Raw genomic sequence first — 21,864 nt, forward strand, 5'->3', positions numbered from 1 at the left:
TGTGGTTGCTCCCTTGGCCCTGGGCCTTTGCGGGGACCGTGCCCTCTGCCCGAACCCCTTTCCCCTGCTTATCCTGCAGGTCTCAGCTCAGACCTGCCTCCTCCAGGGAGCCCACCCTGACTCCATCTCCAGGGGCAGGAGCCTCCTTTCCTGATCGGTGCCCCCATCTTGCCCCACTGGCCACCCCTCACTCTGCTCTGCTCGCCAGCCTCCAGGTAGCGCCTCCACACTCTGCCTCCTTCCCGCCGCAGGAGGTTGGCTCTTCCCTGCGCCTCAGGCCCCTCCCTCTGCTCCTCCCACGCTGGCTCCTTCTCATCCTTCACCGAGAGCCCCTCCCCACCCCCTCCCTCTTTGTCCCTCCCTCTGAGCCCCACCTGACCTATGACTCATCCACTCGTTTCTCTGTATGTCTGTCTCCCTCATTAGAGTGTTGGCTCCATGGGTGTGTGAGGGTTTTGTCTGTTTTCTTCTCTGCTGACGCTGTGGCCCAGAGAGGTCCCTGACACATGGTAGGAAAATCAGGTGCTCCTCAGGTGTACAAATGAAGAAAACGTGTAGGCAGCCCTGGGAGGGTTCGGCCGGGAGTATCCAAAGACAACCCCCTGACCAGCTGTTTGCCGCCCCCAGAGCCGGCTACCTGACTCTGTACGGTGTCGAGGCACCGCCACACACCCAGGAGAGCCAGGCCCAGGACCGCGTCCACTCAGCCGACGTCTTCCACACCTTCCGCCAGCTTGACCTGCTGCTCCCCAAACTGGCACGTGGCTCCCTGTCAGTGGGTAAGCGCCATGGGGGCCCTGGTGGGTGGTGGGGCTAATGGAGGGACCCAGAGAGGGAGGATCATAGACAACATAGGAGGAAAGATGTTCTAATGCCCTTAAAGGTAGTGAGATCCCCGTCACTGGGGTATGCAAGAGCAGAGTGGTGGGGAGGCAGGGCTTGGACTAGAGCTGGGGTTCCTGGTGGAAATTCTGATACAGCACATCTAGAGTGGGGCCTGGGGACCTTGAGTGTGTGTGTGTGTGTGTTTGTGTATGCTCCTTTTCTAGTTTTATGATTTAATTTGCTCTAGAATTTTTTACAAGTAGTTTATGCTGATTATAAGAAATTCAAGCCATATAGAATAACTTAAAGGGAACAATAAAAGAATTCTCCAACTTCTCCCCATCCCAGCCCACCACTCCCGCTCCCATCCACAGAGGTGACCATTATTACTAGCTTGGAGTATATCCTGCAGAATTCTCTCTAAACACACACACACACACACACACACACACAGAGTTGTGTGTCATTTTTTTTCTATTTTTAAGGTTTTTAATTTCTCTTTTTTACTGAGGTATAATTTATGCACAGGAAAGCACACAGGTCCTAAATGCACAGCTTAGAGGTAAATCTAAACTTTGTATGCCCTTTCCCAGTCAGTATCCACCCCCCAGAGCTAGCCACTGTATGGATTTCTTTCACCTCAGCTTAGTTTTACCTGTTCTTACACTTCCTTTAAAACGAATCATACAACATGTGCCCTTTCATGTCTGATTTCTTTCACTCAGCTTCATGTGTGTAAGATTCATGCAGGTTGAATGTACCTATAGTTCTTTTTCATTGCTGTGAAGTATTTCATTAGTGTAATAACCACAATTTGTCATCCATTCCTGGTTGATGGACATCTTGGTGGGTTCTGGTTTCTGGTTGGGTTAGCTTGTTACGAACATTCTTGAGCATGTCTTTCTGAGCACACATGCCTTCTTTTTTCTTAGTTGTCAGCCCTGTGCTTTTATAACATCGACCTAGCACACTGGAGAGGCATTGTTCTGCTACTTAGCATTTTCACTGAACTCCACATCTAGAACTTTCCACATCGGTTGGTAAAAACCCACGTCATTCATTTCTGTGGACTCAGTATTGGTAAAGAGCTTCCTGCTGGATTCAGAGTGCCAGGGCCATAGGAACCACTGGACTGCATTCTTCCCTGGCCACTGTGTCTCAGACTTCCCCAGTGAGAAGAATCCTCTGGGGTCCTTGTTAATAAGACAAGTCACTCAGCCCCATCATGGTCCATTTGAATCTGAATCTCCAGTGAGGCTGGGACACTGCATGTATGACAGGTGCTGTAGGAAGGTTGAGAAATAACTGTGTGTCCTGGTCTCAGGTACTTGCAACAAGACCTGAATTCAGATCCCTACTGTGCTGCTTCCTTGCTGGTGATTTGGGGCAAGTTACTTAACTTCTTTTTTTTTTTTTAATTAATTAATTTAAAATTTTTTGGCTGCGTTGGGTCTTTGTTACTGCGCACAGGCTTTCTCTAGTTGCAGCAAGTGGGGGCTACTCTTCGCTGGGGTGCACGGGCTTCTCACTGCGGTGGCTTCTCTTGTTGCAGAGCACAGGCTCTAGGTATACGGGCTTCAGTAATTGTGGCACGTGGGCTTAGTAGTTGTGGCTTGCGGGCTGCAGAGCGCAGGCTCAGTAGTTGTGGCACATGGGCTTAGTTGCTCCGTGGCATGTGGGATCTTCCCAGACCAGGGCTTGAACCCGTGTCCCCTGCATTGGCAGGCGGATTCTTAACTACTGTGCCACAGTTGTTAAGAATAGGGAAATTAAGAGTAGGGAAGTCCCTACTTAACTTCTTTTTGCCCTAGGTCTTTTCTCCGGAGGAGCAGTTGAAGGCAGTGGTCGAGACAGACTCTGGGCTCAGGTGGCTTGAGGTGGTTTACTGGCTCTTATGTAATCTCTGTGTGCCTCAGTGATCCCATCTGTAAAATGGGAAGAACAGTAGGATCTTCCTAGAAGGTGGCTGTTAGGAGTGGCTGAGGTAATAAAGAAAAAACACTACTTGTTGAGCATTTTCTTTGGTGCCAGATACCAGGTTAAACATTGTCTCATTCAGTGCTCACAACAGCTCATGACCCCATTTCATTTATTTATATATTTTTAACAATGAAACTTTAACACATTAGATTGTTTAAATTAAAAAAGAGGGCTTCCCTGGTGGTTAAGAGTCCGCCTGCCGATGCAGGGGACACAGGTTCATGCCCTGGTCTGGGAAGATCCCACATGCCGCGGAGCAGGTGGGCCTGTGAGCCATGGCCGCTGAGCCTGCACGTCTGGAGCCTGTGCTCCACAACGGGAGAGGCCACAACAGTGAGAGGCCTGTGTACTGCAAAAAAAAAAAAAGAAACATATTCTTGTGGTAGATGTAGACAGTAAAAAGTAATAATACTCAGTCTTCCAAGCTCAGCTTCCTATGGAAACCAACGTTAACATGCTGATGTATCCCTTCACAGTGTTTTGTAGGGATACTCTATTTTGAAAATGGAGACAAATATATGTATCTAAAGTGTCACTGTGTATTTATAGAAAGGGATTATATCTATTAACTGCAACTTATTTTTTTAACCTAACGATATACAGTCTCCCTTGTCAATACAAACATCTAGAGGCATTAACCAATGCACTTAGATAAGAGAAATCAATTACCAATATAAGAATGAGTAAAGAAGAAATAAAAGTATCCCTATTTGCAGATAATCTGATGCTATACCCAGAAAACCCCAGAAAATCTATGATAAAACTAACTCAAGCAAAAATGAATATAGCGAAGTAGAGGTCAATGTTTAGGCCGCCGTCCCCCTCCAATGGATATTTATAATTGTTTCCTTTTTCATGTGTGTTACTGTTATAGTATTTCCTTGTACTTGTATCTCTTCTACCATCTGGTGATTTTATTTCTCTCTAACAGTTTCCTGGAAGTGGGTTTGCTGGGTCAAAGGGCATGCACATTAAAATTTATTTTATTTATTTATTTTTTTTGCGGTACGCGGGCCTCTCACTGTTGTGGCCTCTCCCGTTGCGGAGCACAGGCTCCAGACGCGCAGGCTCAGCGGCCATGGCTCACGGGCCCAGCCACTCCGTGGCATGTGGGATCCTCCCGGACCGGGGCACGAACCCCTGTCCCCTGCATCGGCAGGCAGACTCTCAACCACTGCGCCACCAGGGAAGCCCTAAAATTTTTATTAGCTGTTGCCACATCATTTCCAAAACCATAGAGCAATTCATATGCCTACCCAAAGGAAAGGAGTCTGCTCATTCCCCACCAGATTTTTTCAGTCTTTCCATTTGTTTGCCAATCTAATGGACAGAGGTGGGTAACTTGTTTTAATTTGCATTTCCCCACCACCTTGTCAACGTGCAATTATAGGTGTTTAAATCCTTGCCAATCTGATGGGCAAAAAAGGGCATCTGGCTTTATGGGCATTTCCCTGACTACTGTATGAGACATCTTTTAGTGTTACCAGCCATTTGCTTTTCCTCTTTGTGAGTTGCCTGTTCATGACTCTTAATATCTTTTTAGAGACAACTCCTTATCTTATTGAATCCTGCCATCAGTGCTGGAAAGTTGGTATTATTAAATTCATTTTGCAGGTAAAGAAACTGAGGCTCAGAAAGGTGAAGTCACTTGTCATAGACACACAGCTGGTAGATGGCAGAGCCAGCAAAATGGAAACTTGGTCTGTCTGCTTGCAAAAGCTAGTGCATAAAGCACTGACACGTGCCGGCATGGATTGCTTCTCCAGGAAAGAGTAGTTTCTCTGCTGCCGTTTCCTCCATACAGATGCTGCAGGGGAGTCTGTGTAGATGCAGAGGGGAACTCTCCTTGTTTTTCTGGGAGCAGCTCTGGGCTGGGTATGGGAAGGCTGCACTTCCCAGTATGGGCAGCAGGTGGCGATGTTGGGGAAGGTTTCTCAGCTAGGGACTGGAGGCTGAGGTGCAGAACGGCCCTCAGACCTGGTTGTGGGCATGTGAGGCTATGCAGCTTCTTTCGAAGAGTGATTTGGTAGAAACTATCAACATATAAAGTACACATTCCTTTGATCCTGTACTTCCACTTCTTGGAATTACCCCACAGAAATGCTTGCATGTGTCTACGGATCCACAGATATTCATTAGCATGTCACTTGTTTTAGCAAATCCTAAAAACAACCTAAATGTCCCCCGTAGTAGCTGATGAAATAAATTATGCTTTCACACAAAGGAAAGATATGCAACTGTAGAAAGTAATGGGATATACTGCTATAGGCTGAAATCTACTGTTACGAAAAAGGTGCAGAACAGAGGGTATGGGGGTGTGTGTGTGTTTGTGTTTAAATGTGGGAACATTTATGGATTTTTGCCTCTGGGAAAGCTGAGATGGGATGGAGAGAATCTCACACCCATTTGAACTCTTAGAGTTTCTTTCCTTCTTTCTCTTTTATTATTATTGTTGTTGTTGTTTACCATTTACATGCATTATTCCTCCTCTGCTTTTAGAAATGTAAACATTTTAAAAGAAAATTGACCCTTTTGGAGACCCTTAGACCACTGAGTCTGGTGCTTCTCATACAGGAGGGAGTTGGGGGGCAGTAGGGAGTTAGAGCCCCAAGCTAAGCATACTGCTTCTTTCTGGAATAATCATTTCACTGGATTATTATTATTTATTTAAATATTGTTTGGGGGAAAAAAACCATTCTTATATTAAAGAATCACAGGGTCTAATGCAAAAATCAAATGCATTTTAAAGGTAAAACACATGGCTTTTAAAAAAAAAAACATGTCTCCGCTGGGGGCCTCTCTGAACTGTACCCTCAGGTCTCCAGTGGTCAGAGGTGTTTCCATGCCTAGTCCTCTTGCTTTACAAATGGAGAGACTGAGGCCCAGAGATGGACAGGGCCTCAGCCAAGCCCACATAGCATGGGAGGTCTGACATCAAACCTGTTTCTCCTGCCTCTGACCAAGTTACCTGTCACATGAGCCGGCCAGTTCTGATTCACAGCGTTGAGTCATTACACTGGGGCTGCTGAATAATACCTTATAAAAATGGCAGGATGGGCTTCCCTGGTGGCACGGTGGTTGAGAGTCCACCTGCTGATACAGGGGACACGGGTTCGTGCCCCGGTCCGGGAAGATCCCACGTGCCGCAGAGCGGCTGGGCCCGTGAGCCATGGCCGCTGAGCCTGCGCGTCTGGAGCCTGTGCTCCGCAACGGGAGAGGCCACAACAGTGAGAGGCCTGCGTACTGCAAAAAAAAAAAAATGGCAGGAATGTAGCAAGTACAACTTACCAAACCCCTGCCAGTACAGAGTGCGTTCTGTGTGTGATCTTTTTGAGTCCTCCTAATGATCCTGTGAGCCAGGTTGCCTCCATTTTACAGATGGGGAACTGAGACTCAGAGATACAAAGTGATTTGCCCAAGATCATCCTTCTAGGAAGGGGCTGAGCTGGGATTTCAACCTGGGTCTCTATGGCTGCAAACTGGGTGTTCGTTACCTCACAATTTATTATTATTTACTTATAGAAATAATACATGAATATATTCTCCTTGGACTAATAATTTACTAACATTCATTAAGCTTTGTTTAATAATATAGCTAATGTTTATTAAGCCTGTGCTAGGCATCCCTCTTTGGACTTTATATGTTAGTGCATTCAATCCCTGCATAACCCTATGTGATGAGTACTCTGACCTCAATTTATAGGTAAGAAAACTGAGGTGTTCAGAGGTGAGGTGCCTTGTTCAAGGTCAGGCACTCTGCTCCAGAGTTTGGGCTGTTAACTTGGCTCCCCGGCCTCTTGTGGAAAAAACAATCAAATATTACAGAAAAGGCAAATTCTCTTTTGACCACACTCCCTCTACATCTATCACCAAGGTAACCATTGTTATCAGTTTGGTGTTATCCTGCTAGAACAGTGCTATCCTGTAGAAACAGAATGCCAGTCATATATGTAATTTTAAATTTTCTAGTAGACGCATTAAAAAAAAAGGAAGAGGTGAAATCAATTTTATAAAATATAAATCAATTTTTTAAAATATAAAAAATATTATGTTTTTTCTTTAACCCAGTATACCTAAGATATTAGCATTTCAGCATGTAATTAGTATAAAAATTCTTGCGATATTTTACATTTTGTTTCTCATGCAAGACTTGAAATCTGGGGTGTACTTTTTACTCATAGCATGTCTCAGTTCCAGGCGGCCACATTTCATGTACTCAGTAAGCACATGTGGCTTGTGGCTTCCTTCCTGGACAGAGCAGTTCTAGACCCTCCTCCACGTGGTAAAATACAGTACGAGCCCCAATTATACTCTGATCTAAATACACAGCAAACCCTGGTTTTCCCAGTGGGAAAGTTTTTTTGTTTTGTCGTGCTTTGTTTTTTTGGTCAACCTAAACATGGAAATAATTAGGACTGGAAATGAAATAACGTCTCCTTATTTATTTATTTATTTCGGTACGCGGGCCTCTCACTGTTGTGGCCTCTCCCGTTGCGGAGCACAGGCTCCGGATGCGCAGGCCCAGCGGCCATGGCTCAGGGGCCCAGCCGCTCCGCGGCATGTGGGATCTTCCCGGACCAGGGCACGAACCCGTGTCCCCTGCATCGGCAGGTGGACTCCCAACCACTGCGCCACCAGGGGAGCCCCGATGTCTCCTTATTGATTTTGTTGAGCCTCCCTCGTTAAGCTCACATGTTATAGAAACTAACCGTTTAGAAATGTTGCTTTCTTCCCATGCTCACATTTCAGGAATTGGCTTTTTCAGACTCCACCTTTGACACCTGCGTCTTCCCCATCAGCGGGACCCCAGGTGGAGTCACCAAACTCAGTTTTTCAGAACCCCTCTTCTTCACTCCCGATCATCTGTTTGAAATACAGAATGAGCTTTTTGCATCTGTAAGTCTATGAATCTGTGATCTTTCGCTGGAAATGTTTTGCAGGGATGGGGGTGGTGCCAGATTTTGAATATGTTTCACGTGGTTCAAACATTGAAAATATAAAATAGTAACAGTGAAAAGTCTCCCCTCCCTTCTTGTCATCCCTTCTTCCACCCAATTCCCACTCTCCACAATTGGCTGCTTTTATTAGTTTCTCGTGGATCCTTCCAGAGTTCCTTTACGCAGATACAAGCAAATGTGCTATATTCTTGTTTTCCTCTTTTGCCCACAAGTGCATAGTAAACACACTGATGTAGACACTTTGCCTTTTTCTAACAAGGTAGAGTAGCAATAGCTAACTCTTGTGTAAGATTTCATGTATCCTGCACTGTTCTAAGAGCTCTCCAAATGTTAAGCAGATTTGATCAAATTACTGCTATATTTTTTTTTACTTGTGTTTTTGCCAATCCAATTTTTTATTATACACCACCATCTTTGGCTCATTTGCCAAATGACGTTCACATATCTTCCTGTTTTCTTAGTGGTGGTAAAATATATATAACATAAAATTTACCATTTAAACCATTTTAAGTATAAAATTCAATAAATAACCTTCACAATGTTGTGTAGCCGTACCATTATGTATTTCCAGAAGTTTTTCATCATACCAGAAGATCTGTATCCATTAAATAATAACGCCCCATCTCTCCCTCCCTCCACCCCTATTAACCTGTGTCCTACTCTCTGTCTCTATGAATCTGCCTGTTCTGAGTACCTCGTATAAGTGGAATCATGCAATATTTCTCTTTTTGTGTCTGCCTTATTTCACTTAGGATAACGTTCTCAGGATTCATCCCTGCTGTAGCGTGCATCAGAATGCCCTTCTTTTTAAGACCGGATAATATTCCATTGTATGGTTATGCCACCTCTCATCTACCTATTCATCTGTTGATGGACACGGGTTATTTCGACCTTTTGACTATTGTGAATAATGCTGCTATGAACATGGGTGTATACAAGTATCTGTATGATGTGCAAATAGTTTCTCCCATTCTGTCGGTTGTCTTTGCATACTGCATTGCTTTTGAAAGTCATCCTTAAAAGCCGTATTTACAGTGACATTCAAGACCTGCACTTGTGCTGTCAGACCTTAAAAAATGCCAGTCATTTCTAAATCTGCGTTAAATTTCCCCTCCTTTTTTAAAAATTTTAATTTAATTTTATTTTGATTCTTTTCTCTCTTTTTTAATTAATTAATTAATTTATTTGTTTTTGGCTGCATTGAGTCTTCGTTGCTGCGCGTGGGCTTTCTCTAGTTGCGGTGAGCAGGGGCTACTCTTCGTTGCGGTATGCGGGCTTCTCATTGCAGTGGCTCCCCTTGTTGCGGAGCACAGGCTCTAGGCACGTGGGCTCAGTAGTTGTGGTTCACGGGCTCTAGGGCGCAGGCTCAGTGGCCATGGCTCACGGGCTTAGTTGCTCCGCGGCATGTGGGATCTTCCCAGACCAGCACTCGAACCCGTGTCCCTTGCATTGGCAGGCGGATTCTTAACCACTGCGCCACCAGAGAAGCCCTTTACCTCCTTTTGTTATCAATCTCATCAGATCGGTCCTGTAAGTAAGCATCTAGAACCAGCATCAACTGAGGTGGCTTCAGCACCTCCTGCACCCTGCACCCTGCACCCTGCACCCACCTGTTTAAAATCTCTGTGTGCCTGGGCCGCACCCCCAGAGATTCTGATGAGATTGGTGGGGGTGGGGTGGGGACCTGAGCAGCCAGAGATTTAAACCTGCCTGGTGATGCTCCAGTACCTGAAAATTTGGGAAAGAGGAAAATCATGTATTTCAGATAACAATTGGCCTCACTGGTTTAAATTGAGAAGTATGTCACCTGAAAGTGTCTAGAGGTTGAAGAAAAGCATAGGGAGCATATTATTTGAAAACGTAACTAATGCACTTGAATAAGTGTCTCCTACGTTTTACATCCTGTAACGTGCAGCCTGGTTTAGAGCCACTGGGTGGATGGACCTTCCTGATACACTGCTTTGTGGCTCAAAAAAGTCAATGAGAGAGTTTCTAGTACTTTGGAATTTTGTAGCAATCCAAGCGACTCCCCCTTTTCCAAGGAGTGATTTTGGAACGACCAAGTCTTATATTTGCACATATATATATGTCAATACAGCATCATCTTGTAGCGTTAATACAATAAATAAATAAGCATCTGATTTTATTCCTTCAATGGTCTGCCTGTGTGGGCCCGGTGAGGGCTGGACATAAAGAACTTCCTCATTGGTTTTCACTGCTTCACGGTTTTCCAGAATGTAAACACGCCATCGTTTATTTAATGGTGTTTACTGGTGATCCGTGAGCCAGTTTAACTTGAGATGCTTTTGTGGCCTGTGTGGTGATTAAAAATTTCTTACTGAGATGCTAACTTTAAAACACATGAGAAGATTTCCCCTGAACATCTGGATTTCAGTTTCTTCTAGAAACCCAGGCTCCCTGGCTGGGCTGGGCTGGTCAGTGGAGCTGAGTGGAGCCACCCGACCCTCCCGTTGGGCCCCTTCCTGTCCCTCCTCCCTCATTCACTTTACCTGCCTTTCCTGCAGGTAGTTGAGTTTGAGACCCCAGACCAACCTGTCCCCTCTTGGTGGTCAGTTTGGTTGTTACCCCTGAGTGACGCTGTGCTGAGTGTGCTCTCAGGGTCTCCCCACCCACATGGGCTGGTGTTCCTCTGGGATCAGACCCCAGGAAGGGAGAATGTGGCTCCCCGTTTCCTGCCCCTCCCCCTGCTGTGCTGAGAAGCCCATTCATTTAGCAAATGTTGACTGAGTACTTCCTCTGGGCCAGGCCAGCATTTAAGGGCTGGGTCCCTGTCGCCTCTTTCCCACAGGAACTCTCCATCCCCTGGGGTGACACCTGGAAGACCCTTGGCCTAATGGGAGGTCAGGGCTGGGTGACCCTGGGCTGGAGGTGGATCTGTAACCCTCATCCTCTGTGCTCCGTCCCTGCAGGGGATAAGAACCAGGTGTGCAGGGTCAAAGGTCGCCTGTGGAAGCTGTTGTCCCCAGCCAGGCTGGCCACTCGGGCCCACCGGAGCAAATGGCTGGAGAGTTACCTGCTGCACCTGGAGGAGATGGGCGTGTCGGAGGAGATGCAGGCGCGGGCTCTGGTGCTGCAGCTCTGGGCCACACAGGTGGGTGTGTGCAGGTGTGGACGTGAGGCTGTGCATATGAGTGCTTGTGTGGCGTGTGTGCCCTCATGTGCGTGTGTGCCATCAGGCACACTTAGGCACATGCCTGCGAGCACGTATGCATGTGCCTGCATGGGCGCTCACATCCTGGTGCATGTAGGTGAACATGAGTGAGGGTGTGCCACTGCGAGTATGGCTGTGGGGAGCTGCGCACACACCCAGCTGTCTGCCCCAGTTCCCTGACTCTCTTAACTGTCGAACAGGATCATTCATTCGATATATATGTTTTTAATTTGGAAAAACATCAAACTTACAGAGAAGCTGTATGAATAGTTTAATGAACTCATATATACTTCACCTTGATTCCCCAGTTTTAAACATTTGACCACATTTGCTTTCTCTCTGTCTCCTACTGTGCGTATCTTATTGAACCATTTGCAAATTAGTTGCAGACATCATGATTCTTTGCCCCTAATTACTTCAGCGTGCATCTCCCAGGAGCAAGAATATTCCCTTACATCATCATTTGATCAGCACAGTGATCAAATTCAGGACAGTTAACCCAGATACAGGATCATTATCTAATATACAGTCCACATTCCAATTTTGCCAGTTGTCTTAATAATACTCTTTATGGCTCATCTTGGTCCAGCATCCAACTCAGGATCACACACTGCATTTAGTCATTCTGCCTTTTTAGTTTTCTTTGATATGGAACAGTTTTGGCGCCTTTAGTTGTTTTTTGCGACCTTGAGATTATTGAAGTATGCAGACCAGTTATCTTGAAGACTCATTTAAAAGTTCCACTGAGTACTTACCATGGACCTCAAAGACCCTGCTCTGTGTTGCTTCTGTTTCAGTCAGGGGCCAGGGTGGGGCAGACATCAGGGAAAGAGATATAGGGTGATTTTAGATGCTGATAGGCAGGATATAAAACAGGGTCATGACTAGATAGGTCCTGGAGGTCTACTCTGGCCAGGGTGGCCTCTCTGAGGAGGAGATGACTGAGCTGAACCCTGGATGATAAGAAAGATCTAGATTTGGGGACTTGGGGGAAGATGTGGGGATAGAGTATTCCAGGAAGGGGAGGTGGTGGCCATGGAGATGAGGAAGAAGTGCATAGATTCTGGAAACCAAGGGAAGACAGGGCCAGTGAAGCTGGTGAAGGACTAGATACTGGAGTGAGAGAAAGCAGGGCTGAGGTTGCCTCATCTCCAGGCCTGGCTGCTGCCCTCGCCCCAACCGTGAGCCCCTCCTTCTTTGGGCCCCACCTCGGCAGTGACAGTTACACAGGCTGACATTTCTGGGTAATTCCTCTCCCATTGACTTACGACTTATTTTTAGTTTTTTCCCAGAGCCATTAACTGTCCTTGCAGGCAGAGGCTGGGAAGGGTTGGGGGCTGGGTTTAATCAGCAGTTGGGGCCCCATTAGTGTCTGATAACATATTTATGGGCAGTGACTTGGGACTCCAAACTGTCCCCATAATCCCCTATGGAAATGACCTCTGTCAGCAGAACCGGATGCTGGCCTAGTGGCTTGAGTGGCAGCAAGCCCGGCAAACAGCCTTTGGCGGGGCCAGGAGAACTGGGCAAGAGTTGGGGTCAGGGTGTCCTCTGAGATTGAGTTGTTGGCAGCATCCAGAATTCAGGCAGGTGGAAGACCCTTCAAGATCTCGAGTCTTTTGAGAGTAGGGCCAAGAGGCTGGGTATCCCAGTGGTTTGGGGCACAGGCTCTGTGGACAACCTGCCTGAACTTGGATCCTGACTTTACCACCACTTGGCAAGTCAGTCCCTTCTTAGTGCCTTGCTTTACTCCTCCGTAAAATAGAGACGGCAGGACCTTCCTCAAGGCGTTGTGGGGAGGATGAAAGGAAGCAATCCATGTAAAATCCTGTAACTGTGCTTGGCAGGTAACTAGTGCTCAATAAACATATTCAAGAAATACTTAGTGAGGGCCCACTGTGTGCCAGGCACCATTCTAGAAGCTGGGAAGAGAGCAGTGAGCAGAACAAAGACCCCTGCCCTTAAGGAGCTGACATCGTGGTGGGAGAAGACAGACAATTACTAAACACGGAAATATGTAAAATGTATTACAGATCGTAAGTTCTGTGGAGAACAGATAAAGCAGGGAAGAGGGATGGCGGCAGGAGCGAGGAGGGCCTGCTTTTTTGAGTGGTCAAGGAAGGCCTCACCGAGAGGGTGACATCTGAGCAGAACCTCAAAGCAAGTGAGAGAGTGAGCCATGTAGCTGTGTAGGATGGGGGAGGGGGTGGGCAGCAAGTGCAAAGGCCCTGAGGTGGGGATGAGGGTGATGCGGCAGGGAGGTAGCAGGAGCCAGACCATGCAGGACCCTGTAGGCCATGGGGAGCACTTTTGGCTCTTCCTCTGAAATGGAAACCCTTTAAAGGCTGTGAGCAGAGGAGTGACATGGCCTGCCTTCTGCTTTAGAGGGGTCATTCTGGCTGCATTGCTGAGAATAGACTGTAGTGGGGGGAGTGGAGGCAAGGAGACCAGGGAGGAGGCCGCAGCAATATCCAGGCAAGAGAGGATGGTGCTGGACCAGAGGGCAGAAGGGAGAGGGATTGGCTTCTGGACATATTTCCAGGTAGAGTCAACAGGCTTTGCTCTTGGATGGGACATTAGGAGAAGACGTCAACCAGGATGACTCCAGGCTTGGGCGTGAGTAGCAGGAAGGCTGAAGTTGAGGAAGATGGTGGAAGGAGTGACTTCTGGGGGAGAAAGTCGGGGGTTTGTTTGGGGCATGTTGAGTTCTAGCTGGAGAGCGGGCAGGTAGGAGCGCCTGGAGAAAAGAAGAGTCTGGGGTCCAGGGTTAAGGTCCAGGCTGGACATGTTGGGGGGTTGACAGCGCAGAGATGGTTGTTCAAGGGTGGATGGAGAAGCGGGCCAAGCCCTGGGCCTCTCCAGCGTGGGGGTCGGAAAGATGAGGAGAGCCAGCAAGGGAGACAAGGAGCCGCCAGGGAGGGGAGCTCGGAGGGAGCGCCACCCAGAGGCCGGCTGCAGGAAGTGTTCCAAGGGGTTGAGAAATGGTAGCTGGGATTGCTGTCGTCAGATCTGAGTGAGGAGTAATCATTTCAAAAGATACTGTTGAGCGCTTAACCCTGTGCCAGTCACCCGACTGAGCACTTTACAAACATCATCTCACAGGATCCTCGAAAAGGCTCCGTGAGTCCAGAGCCCCAGACCTGGGGTCTAGGCTGATGGAGGGGTCAGGGGGTCTCCAGCATCCAGGGGCTAGAGGAGGGCCTGGTGGGCTGAGATCCAAGGTGCAGGCAGGGGAAGAGGCTGGCTCCTAGGGGACGTGGGCTGGGTTGGGGTGGGCTGAGTGGGCGGAGGGAGGAGAGCTCCCAAAGGCCTGCCCCTGCGGGCCCATCATGGTCCGGGCTGCTCTCCCAGCTCTGAGCTGTCAGGCAATGGGTGGCTCTGCTGACCACAGTAGTGCTGGGACTGACACCGCTAACTGTCGCGGCCCCATCAGTCAAGTTTCATTCTTCTCTTCCTTCTCCACGTCTGCCTTGGCCTCAGCAGCCATGGCTGCAGGAACTCCTGGGTGGTCCTGAGTGGGGGGAGGCGTACTGTGGGAGCTGCATGGACACGGGGTTTACAGATGCTCAGCTGCTCAGTGGAGATGATCGCGATCGTGATCGTGGAGGCACTGCAACGTGAGGATGAAAAGCAAAAGCAGTGTTTCGAGTGAGACAGACTTGGGTGGAATCCCAGCTCTGCCACTGACTAGTTGTGTGACCTTGAATAGATCACTTCACTTTTCTGGGCTTCAATTTCACCATCCAAAAGGAGGAGGTAATAAGAATAATAGCTGTGCACAGAATTGGGTTTTTCCCCTTCAGTAGTTTCATTTTGAGATAATTATAGGTTATAGAAGAGTTGCAAAGATAGTACAGAGAGTTCCCAAATACGCTTCGCCCAGCTCCCCCCAGTGTTAACCTCTTACAGAACCACCGTGCATGTGGGAAAACTAGAAATCAGCGTTGGTACATTACTATTAATTGAAAGTCCATACTTTATCCAGACTTCCCCAGTTTTTCCACTACTGTCCCTTTTCTCTTCCAGGATCCAATCCAGGATCTACTTTGCACTTAGAGTATTCTTTTATTCCCTTAGAAAAAAATTTTAATCACAAAAAAATGAAAATAAATGTAATCTGTGATCTCCCACCCCTAACCTCTGTGTTCTCTCACGCCTCAGATGGGCTTTCCCAGGTGGTGGCAGCAAAGGCCACCAGCAGCTCTTGGCAACTTGGCAGTCCCCATGGAGGAGGGATTCTTTCTCCCGTGAATTCCAGCACAAACCCCAAGTCTGATACCCACTGGCCCAGCCCAGGTCACCTGTCCCCTCTGAGTCCGTCACTGACTGAGTGGCCCAGGCTGGGGTCACATGGTCACACCTGAGGTCTGGAGGGGGTAGTTTCGCCCCAGACAATCCACTGGACTTCACATGAAGTGGAGGTAGTTCTCCGAAGGAAAATGGGCTGCTGTTACCCAAAGGCAGGGGAGTGGTGCGGGGCAGGCAGGGCTGCAGGTGTCCCCACTCCAGTTGACTGACAGTGCGGAGAGGAGGCCACAAGGTGGCGCACGTGAGCCGCTGAGCACCGGGTCTGGCTCACAGTGCGCGCCCCCTGGAGGTCAGATACCGTCGTTCACAGAAAAGGTAGAAGAGAGCACAGGCGCTGCTGGGTGGTGGACTTTTGCTGCAGTGGGAGGGAGGGAGATTAGACAGAAGTGTCCTTGTAAACTGAGGCAAGGTCCTGTGGGAGAACACTCAGCTTCCAGGGTAGTGGACTAAAGATCTCGTGGCTGTGTGATCATACACACATGCACGCTCACACATCGGTGCAGCTGGGCGGAAAGCAGTCTTCGTCACCTCCCTAACTTGCCACAGCTTCTTCCTGAAAGCAAAGTTAACCGAGCAGCCTTGTTTCCCACTCCTGCTTTGTAATTAATGAGTGGTGGCCCCCATCTGACCATCTGGGCAGGTAAAATGGCCTTGGCACTGAGTTAACCCAAAGCTGAAGTATTTGTCGCCTGCATTCCCCTGGCTGTTTAAGTGATGGACAGCAAGTGACCTTGCTTGTTTCAGCTGGACCTGAGGCTCTGGAGGAAATCTCAGAGAGAGTCCAAGGCCTCCATCGGTTCTCGAACCCGAGGGAGGGGCTGGTGAGAGAGGGGGACCACTTCTGAACACCTACCGTGTGCTCAGCCTGTGGGAGTCACTCGTATTCCTTGTGGCCGCCCCAGGAGTGGGCACGTATTTATTCCCATTTTACCAAGAGGGAGGTTCTGAAACCCAGAGAGGGGAGTGGCTTGTCCAGGGTCACAGGAAGTGGGCAGCTGGGATTTGAACCCAACTCTGCCTGGTCCTGGTCCTGGGCTGTGCCAGCCCACCTCCAAGCCTGCCTTGGAGGTCCCCAGCCCAAAGGAACATAGATGTTTATTTGACAGATACCATTGAGCCCCCCACAATCTGCTGGGCAGTGGGGAGGGACTAGGGCATGCTTAGTTTTCCTTTTCAGTAAGAAGGTGTGATAACGGTGCCTGCTTGATAGGAAGATTGAATGAGGGCACCTGGCACCACTAAATTCATGGCAGCTAAAGAGAAAGAAAATCTGTTTCACCATCATTGACGCTTTGTGCATTTATTTTCTGCCTCTCTCCCCTCCCAGCTTCTGTCCCAGAGGAAACCTCAGTTGCCAGGTTCTTGAATCTCCTTCTAGAGATGGTCTGTGCTTCCTCATATATGTCCCTCTTTAAATGTACACACAAATGGTAGCACGATGAGGCCCCGTCCCGCATCTTGCTTCAGTGCGTCTTGGCTACTGTCCCATATCAGCACGCACAAAGTCAGCTCCTTTTTAGCAACTTCCGGTGTCATCATCCTATGGCTGGGTCATCATTTATCACACTGATCTCCTATTGAGGTTGCTTCCAGTCTTTCCCTGTTACATCAGCACCGTGAGAAGTATCCTTGTGCAAATGTCCTTTCGTCCATGTGCAATAGTGTCTGTAATTGAATTTCTGGTAAACATGATATTTGATGACTCCTTAATATTCCATTATTAAGATTGGATAAGATAGTCATTTATGGTAGACAGAAATCTTCCTCCAAATCAAGGTTAATCGGTATTCCAACCATATCTAGAGTTCATTTAAGGATACCCCATCATATCTTAGCCACATGCTAAATACCGGAGTATTAAAATATTGAGCCAAGGCTGAAGTCTTGGGGCAAGAAATTTTATCCGTTTTCCTAATTATTTACCTATTGGGAAGTTTTACATAATTTTTGTTCAAGAAACTAATAGCTTTCACAGTCATCATTGATTATTGCTGCTTTGCTATATATGCACACAATACTCAAATATTTGAAAGCAAACATTCAGATTTTGTACCAGTTTCTTATTATTGCATAACAACCAACCACAAAAACTCGGTGACATACCTTGATGAGCGTTTATTTAACTCACCTGTCTGTGGGTCTGCTGGGAGTCAGCTGGTCTAGACCAGGCTTGGCTGGACAGCTCAGCTCTGCCCCGGGTGTTTCTCATCTTCCTCTTGGGACCAGCCAGCTAGCCGGGCAAGTAGAAACCCACAAGGTCTCTTAAGGCCTAGACTTAGCACTGCTGTTCTGTCCATTCTGCCTCGTTCTATTGGCCTAAGCAGGTCACATGGCTCAGCCCAACTCCAAGGGGCTGAGGAAATACGCTCTGCCCCTTTAATGTGAGGAAGTGCAGAGTCACACGGTAAGAAGCATGCATGCAGGGAAGGTTGGGGAATTGGGGCTAAGGATGCATCCATCCTCAGATGTTAACAGTAATCTTAACTGATATACTTTGTACTGACATTTTCGCTGATTAGCTATGGAGGTTTCCTGTGTGACCTCAGATCAATGATTTTGCTCAAGGTCAGGGATGCCAAGAGTGGCCTTGAAGCAGGCATTGGGCTAGGCCAAAGTCACCAGAGCATATTTGGGCCGTGTCCTGAGGCCGAAGATAGACATGGGTCCTCAGGAGTGGGAAGCCAGGCCTCCCGGCCCCAGTGCCTTGGCCCAGGCTGTGTCTGTGGCACAGACTGGTGAGCTCCCAGCCCAGCTTTGCGCTCTTGATGCTGTAACGGGGGCGCCTTCTCGTTTCAGGGGAACATGGGTCCTGCCGCCTTCTGGGTCCTGCTCTTCCTTCTCAGGACCCCCGAGGCCCTGGCTGCTGTCCGCGGAGAGCTTGAGCCTATGCTCTTGCAAGCAGAGCAGCCCATTTCGCAGATGACCGCCCTCCCACAGAAGGTTTTGGACAGCATGCCTGTGCTTGGTGAGACAGTCAGACCCTCCAAGACAGCCCCAAAGGCCAGGGCATCATGGGCCCCCAAGCCCGCCCTCCCCGTCATGGGTTCCCAGCGTCCAGGGTCCATCGGTGTCCTCTGACCTAGGGTCCCCCTGGGCCTCCTGTCTTCATAGACCTGGCATCTCCATGCCCTGGTCTCCACTACCCATGTTCCATGGTCTCAGTGGGAGATTTTTTGTTGCAAGTGGCAAAACACCTAACTTAAATGGGCTGAAGCAGAAAAGGGACTTCATGTGGGGCAGGTAACTAAAAAGTCTAGAGGGACTGGCTTCAGGCACAGGTAGATCCAGGTGCTTTAGCAATGCCATCAGGTCTTTGTCCATCCTCAGCCTCATTTTCCACTGGGTTGACTCCAGTCTCAGGCTGGCAAGATGGCTGCCAGTGGCTCCGGGCTGATGTGTTCCCGGCTCTGGGAGGGTGTGCTTCTCTGCAACGTTCCTACCCAGAGCCCCAGGAATGTGTCTCTTTGGCTCTCTTTGGGTCATGTGCCCATCTGGAGCCAATCATGGGTGCTCTGATTAGTGAAATCAACAGCCCAACCCCTGAGAGTGGGGGAGGGGATGGTCCCCAGAAGAAAGCAGGGAACTGTTTCCAGAAATGGAATGTATGCTGGGCAGGCAGACACAACCAATATGGCTGGCCCTGCTCTTTCCCTAGCCTGCTCTGGTATCTCCCTGGAAGATACCTTCCCTCACAGCTTCTTTTAGGGTCAGACCCAAACCTTCATGTCCAAAGTCTCTGAAGACTGCAGCAATCACATCTCATCACTTGGCCATTTTGGGTCTTGCTTTGTGATGGTGGGCAAGTCATGCACCCTCTCTGAGCCTTTCCACCTGCCTCTGTAAAATGAGAGCTGGGGGTGGCATTCGAGTGGGGAAGAGGACAGTGCTGAACCCCCCTTTTACCTGCCCTGTGCAGACAGCGTGCTGAGTGAGAGCCTCAGGCTCACCGCTGCACCCTTCATCACCCGCGAGGTCGTGGTGGACATGGCCTTGCCCATGGCAGATGGGCGGGAATTCACCCTACGATGTGGCGACCGCCTCCTCCTCTTCCCCTTCCTGAGTCCCCAGAAGGACCCGGAGATCTACACAGACCCAGAGGTAAAAGGCAGACCAGGGGCTGTGGGGGAGGATGAGTGGCTTCAGGATCTGTCCTATCTGAGTGGCAGCCAGTTCTGCTCTTTGTTTGCTGGGGAACCTTGCCCCGATCACTTCATCTCTCTGTATCTCTGTTTCCTCACCTGTGAAATGGACCTCAGAATAGCACCTGCCTCACAGGGTTGTCAGGAAGATTAAATGTGATCATGTAACCAAGATCTTCATAGCACCTGGCACACACTAAGCGCTTTGCAGGGGACAGCTGAGCAATTTTTCCTGTTTTCAGAATGTTATAATGTCAGCTTCCCAGCACTTTTACCTCTCCCTGGAATTTGAGATGGGGCAAACTTTTACAATTTTTAACAGGTTTGGATGTTTTCTGTGTGCCAGGTTCTGTGCTGTGCATCCATGCCTCCATCCAACCATCCATCCATCCATCCATCCACCCAACATCCATCCATCCACCCAACATCCATCCATCCATCCATCCATCCATGCATCCATCCATCCACCCAACATCCATCCATCCATCTATCCATCCATGCAACCATCCATCCATCACCTCACCCTTCCACCTGTCTATCCACCAGTCCATTCACCTATCCTTCCACCCATCCTTCATTTAGCACCTACTCTGTACAACAAAGCCCTATGCTCAGACACAATCTTCACATTACCACTCTACAATGTAACCAAAGGAAATTGGCCTTCTCTTTTTTAAAAATAATTTTAATTTCTTTTATTTTAAATTGCAAAAGTAATATATACTTATAAGATAGAAATATAGACATATATATTTAAAAGTAAAAACTTATCTTCATTCCACTTCCTCTCCAGTTCCACAGGGTTCTCTAACAGTGGTTGGGAGCGTGTCCTTTAGATAATATTTATGCCTTTACAGACATACACACAACACACACACATATGAATAGGCAGGTGTGTAGTACAGGATCACACAATACATGTTATTCCAACACTTTCTTTTTTCATTCAACAACCAGTCCTTTTATTATTTTTCTTAATTAATTAATTTATTTGTTTTTATTTTTGGCTGTATTGCGTCTTCATTGCAGTGCGTGGGCTTCTCATTGTTGTGGCTTCTCTTGTTGTGGAGCACAGGCTCTAGGCGTGAGGGCTTCAGTAGTTGTGGCGCGCAGGCTCAGTAGCTGTGGCGCACGGGCTTAGTTGGTCCACGGCATGTGGGATCTTCCTGGAGCAGGGCTCGAACCCGTGTTCCCTGCATTGGCAGGCAGATTCTTAACCACTGCGCCACTAGGGAAGCCCTCAACAACCAGTCTTAAAAGTTCTTTCCATGTCAGCACACACAGACCAAGCTCAACATTATAAAGAGCTGCCATAATTTTTAACCAGTCCCCTATCAGTTGGGCTTTACATTATTTCCAGTTTTTCTCTCTTATAAACAAGACTGTGATGAACATCCTCATACATTTTTCTTTGTCCATGCCTATTTTGGGGGTGGCATCAGAAAGGGACCTTCTTCCTATTTCAGGTATTTAAATACAACCGATTCCTGAACCCTGATGGATCAGAGAAGAAAGACTTTTACAAGGATGGGAAGCGACTGAAGAATTACAGCATGCCATGGGGAGCAGGGCACAACCAGTGCCTGGGGAGGGGTTATGCCATCAGCAGCATCAAACAGTGAGTACCGGGCACGGGGAGCCGAGTGCCTCATAAATTCTCCTCCCTGGGCCCCAAGAGCCTTGGCCTTCGGATCACAAACAGATTGGACCAGGGGTTATGACATCCGCCTGTCCTTCTGTCCAGCTGGGTAACCTTCTGTGCCTCTGTCTCCTCAACTGTAAAATAGGAGTACTGATCATACTACATCCCAGGGGTGTCGGGACAAATGAAGTGGACTTTCTAGGTACTTTAGCCACTGCCTGGCTTATTGTAGGTATTTGATAAAAGTTATTATTTGTGATTACTAATATTACTATTATTAATGTTTAGGCATTATGCTAGTGAATGGGCACATTACATTAAGCTTTTGGCCTCAGCTTTCTCAACAGTAAAATGGAGATAATAATACAGTTGGTTCTGCTCTAACGCTTCATGTGCATTGCTAAAAATCCCCACACCATGGGAAATCACAAAGTAAAAACCACAGGATTGTGGGGGAAATAGGGCTGGGGCCCAACCCTCAAAAACTTCACCAGTGACACACACACAAAAAGATATGCACCTAGGAAAATACAGTAGTATAGGTTTACACATGTTAAATGGAATAAACAGAAATACCTAAGTGCTCCAATAAATATGGTGCTTTACTTTGAAAACAACCTGACGTTTGCCATGCAAGTGGGCATTGGATGGAGCTGTGAGTTACGATGACGCCTGGGAGGAGGGTTATCTGAGGTCAGACGCCTGAAGGGAATGGTGTGGGTCACCACCCACTGGTGTGTGCGTTTTGTGAATTCCTGCTCAGCTTGGTTCAGCTGGGTGCAGTTTTTCATTCTCCCAGTGTTTCTTGCAGATGAAATGACCACAAGCAAATGTGAAATT

The 21,864-nt window shown here is 48.0% G+C and overlaps 1 protein-coding gene across 2 annotated transcripts in view; it reads left to right on the forward strand.

Moving 5' to 3' along the window:
* PTGIS (prostaglandin I2 synthase) overlaps positions 1-21,864 on the forward strand; it is a 43,061-nt gene that overhangs the window by 16,233 nt on the left and 4,964 nt on the right. For both annotated transcript variants that reach the window (XM_060033433.1, XM_060033432.1), the window contains 5 exons: positions 628-779; positions 10,694-10,875; positions 18,040-18,208; positions 19,160-19,341; positions 20,849-21,000. In XM_060033433.1, coding sequence (XP_059889416.1) covers positions 628-779; positions 10,694-10,875; positions 18,040-18,208; positions 19,160-19,341; positions 20,849-21,000 — 837 coding nt within the window. The remainder of the gene's footprint in view (positions 1-627; positions 780-10,693; positions 10,876-18,039; positions 18,209-19,159; positions 19,342-20,848; positions 21,001-21,864) is intronic.

The sequence above is a fragment of the Delphinus delphis genome, chromosome 15, assembly GCF_949987515.2.
Source record: "Delphinus delphis chromosome 15, mDelDel1.2, whole genome shotgun sequence".
Taxonomy (NCBI): domain Eukaryota; kingdom Metazoa; phylum Chordata; class Mammalia; order Artiodactyla; family Delphinidae; genus Delphinus; species Delphinus delphis.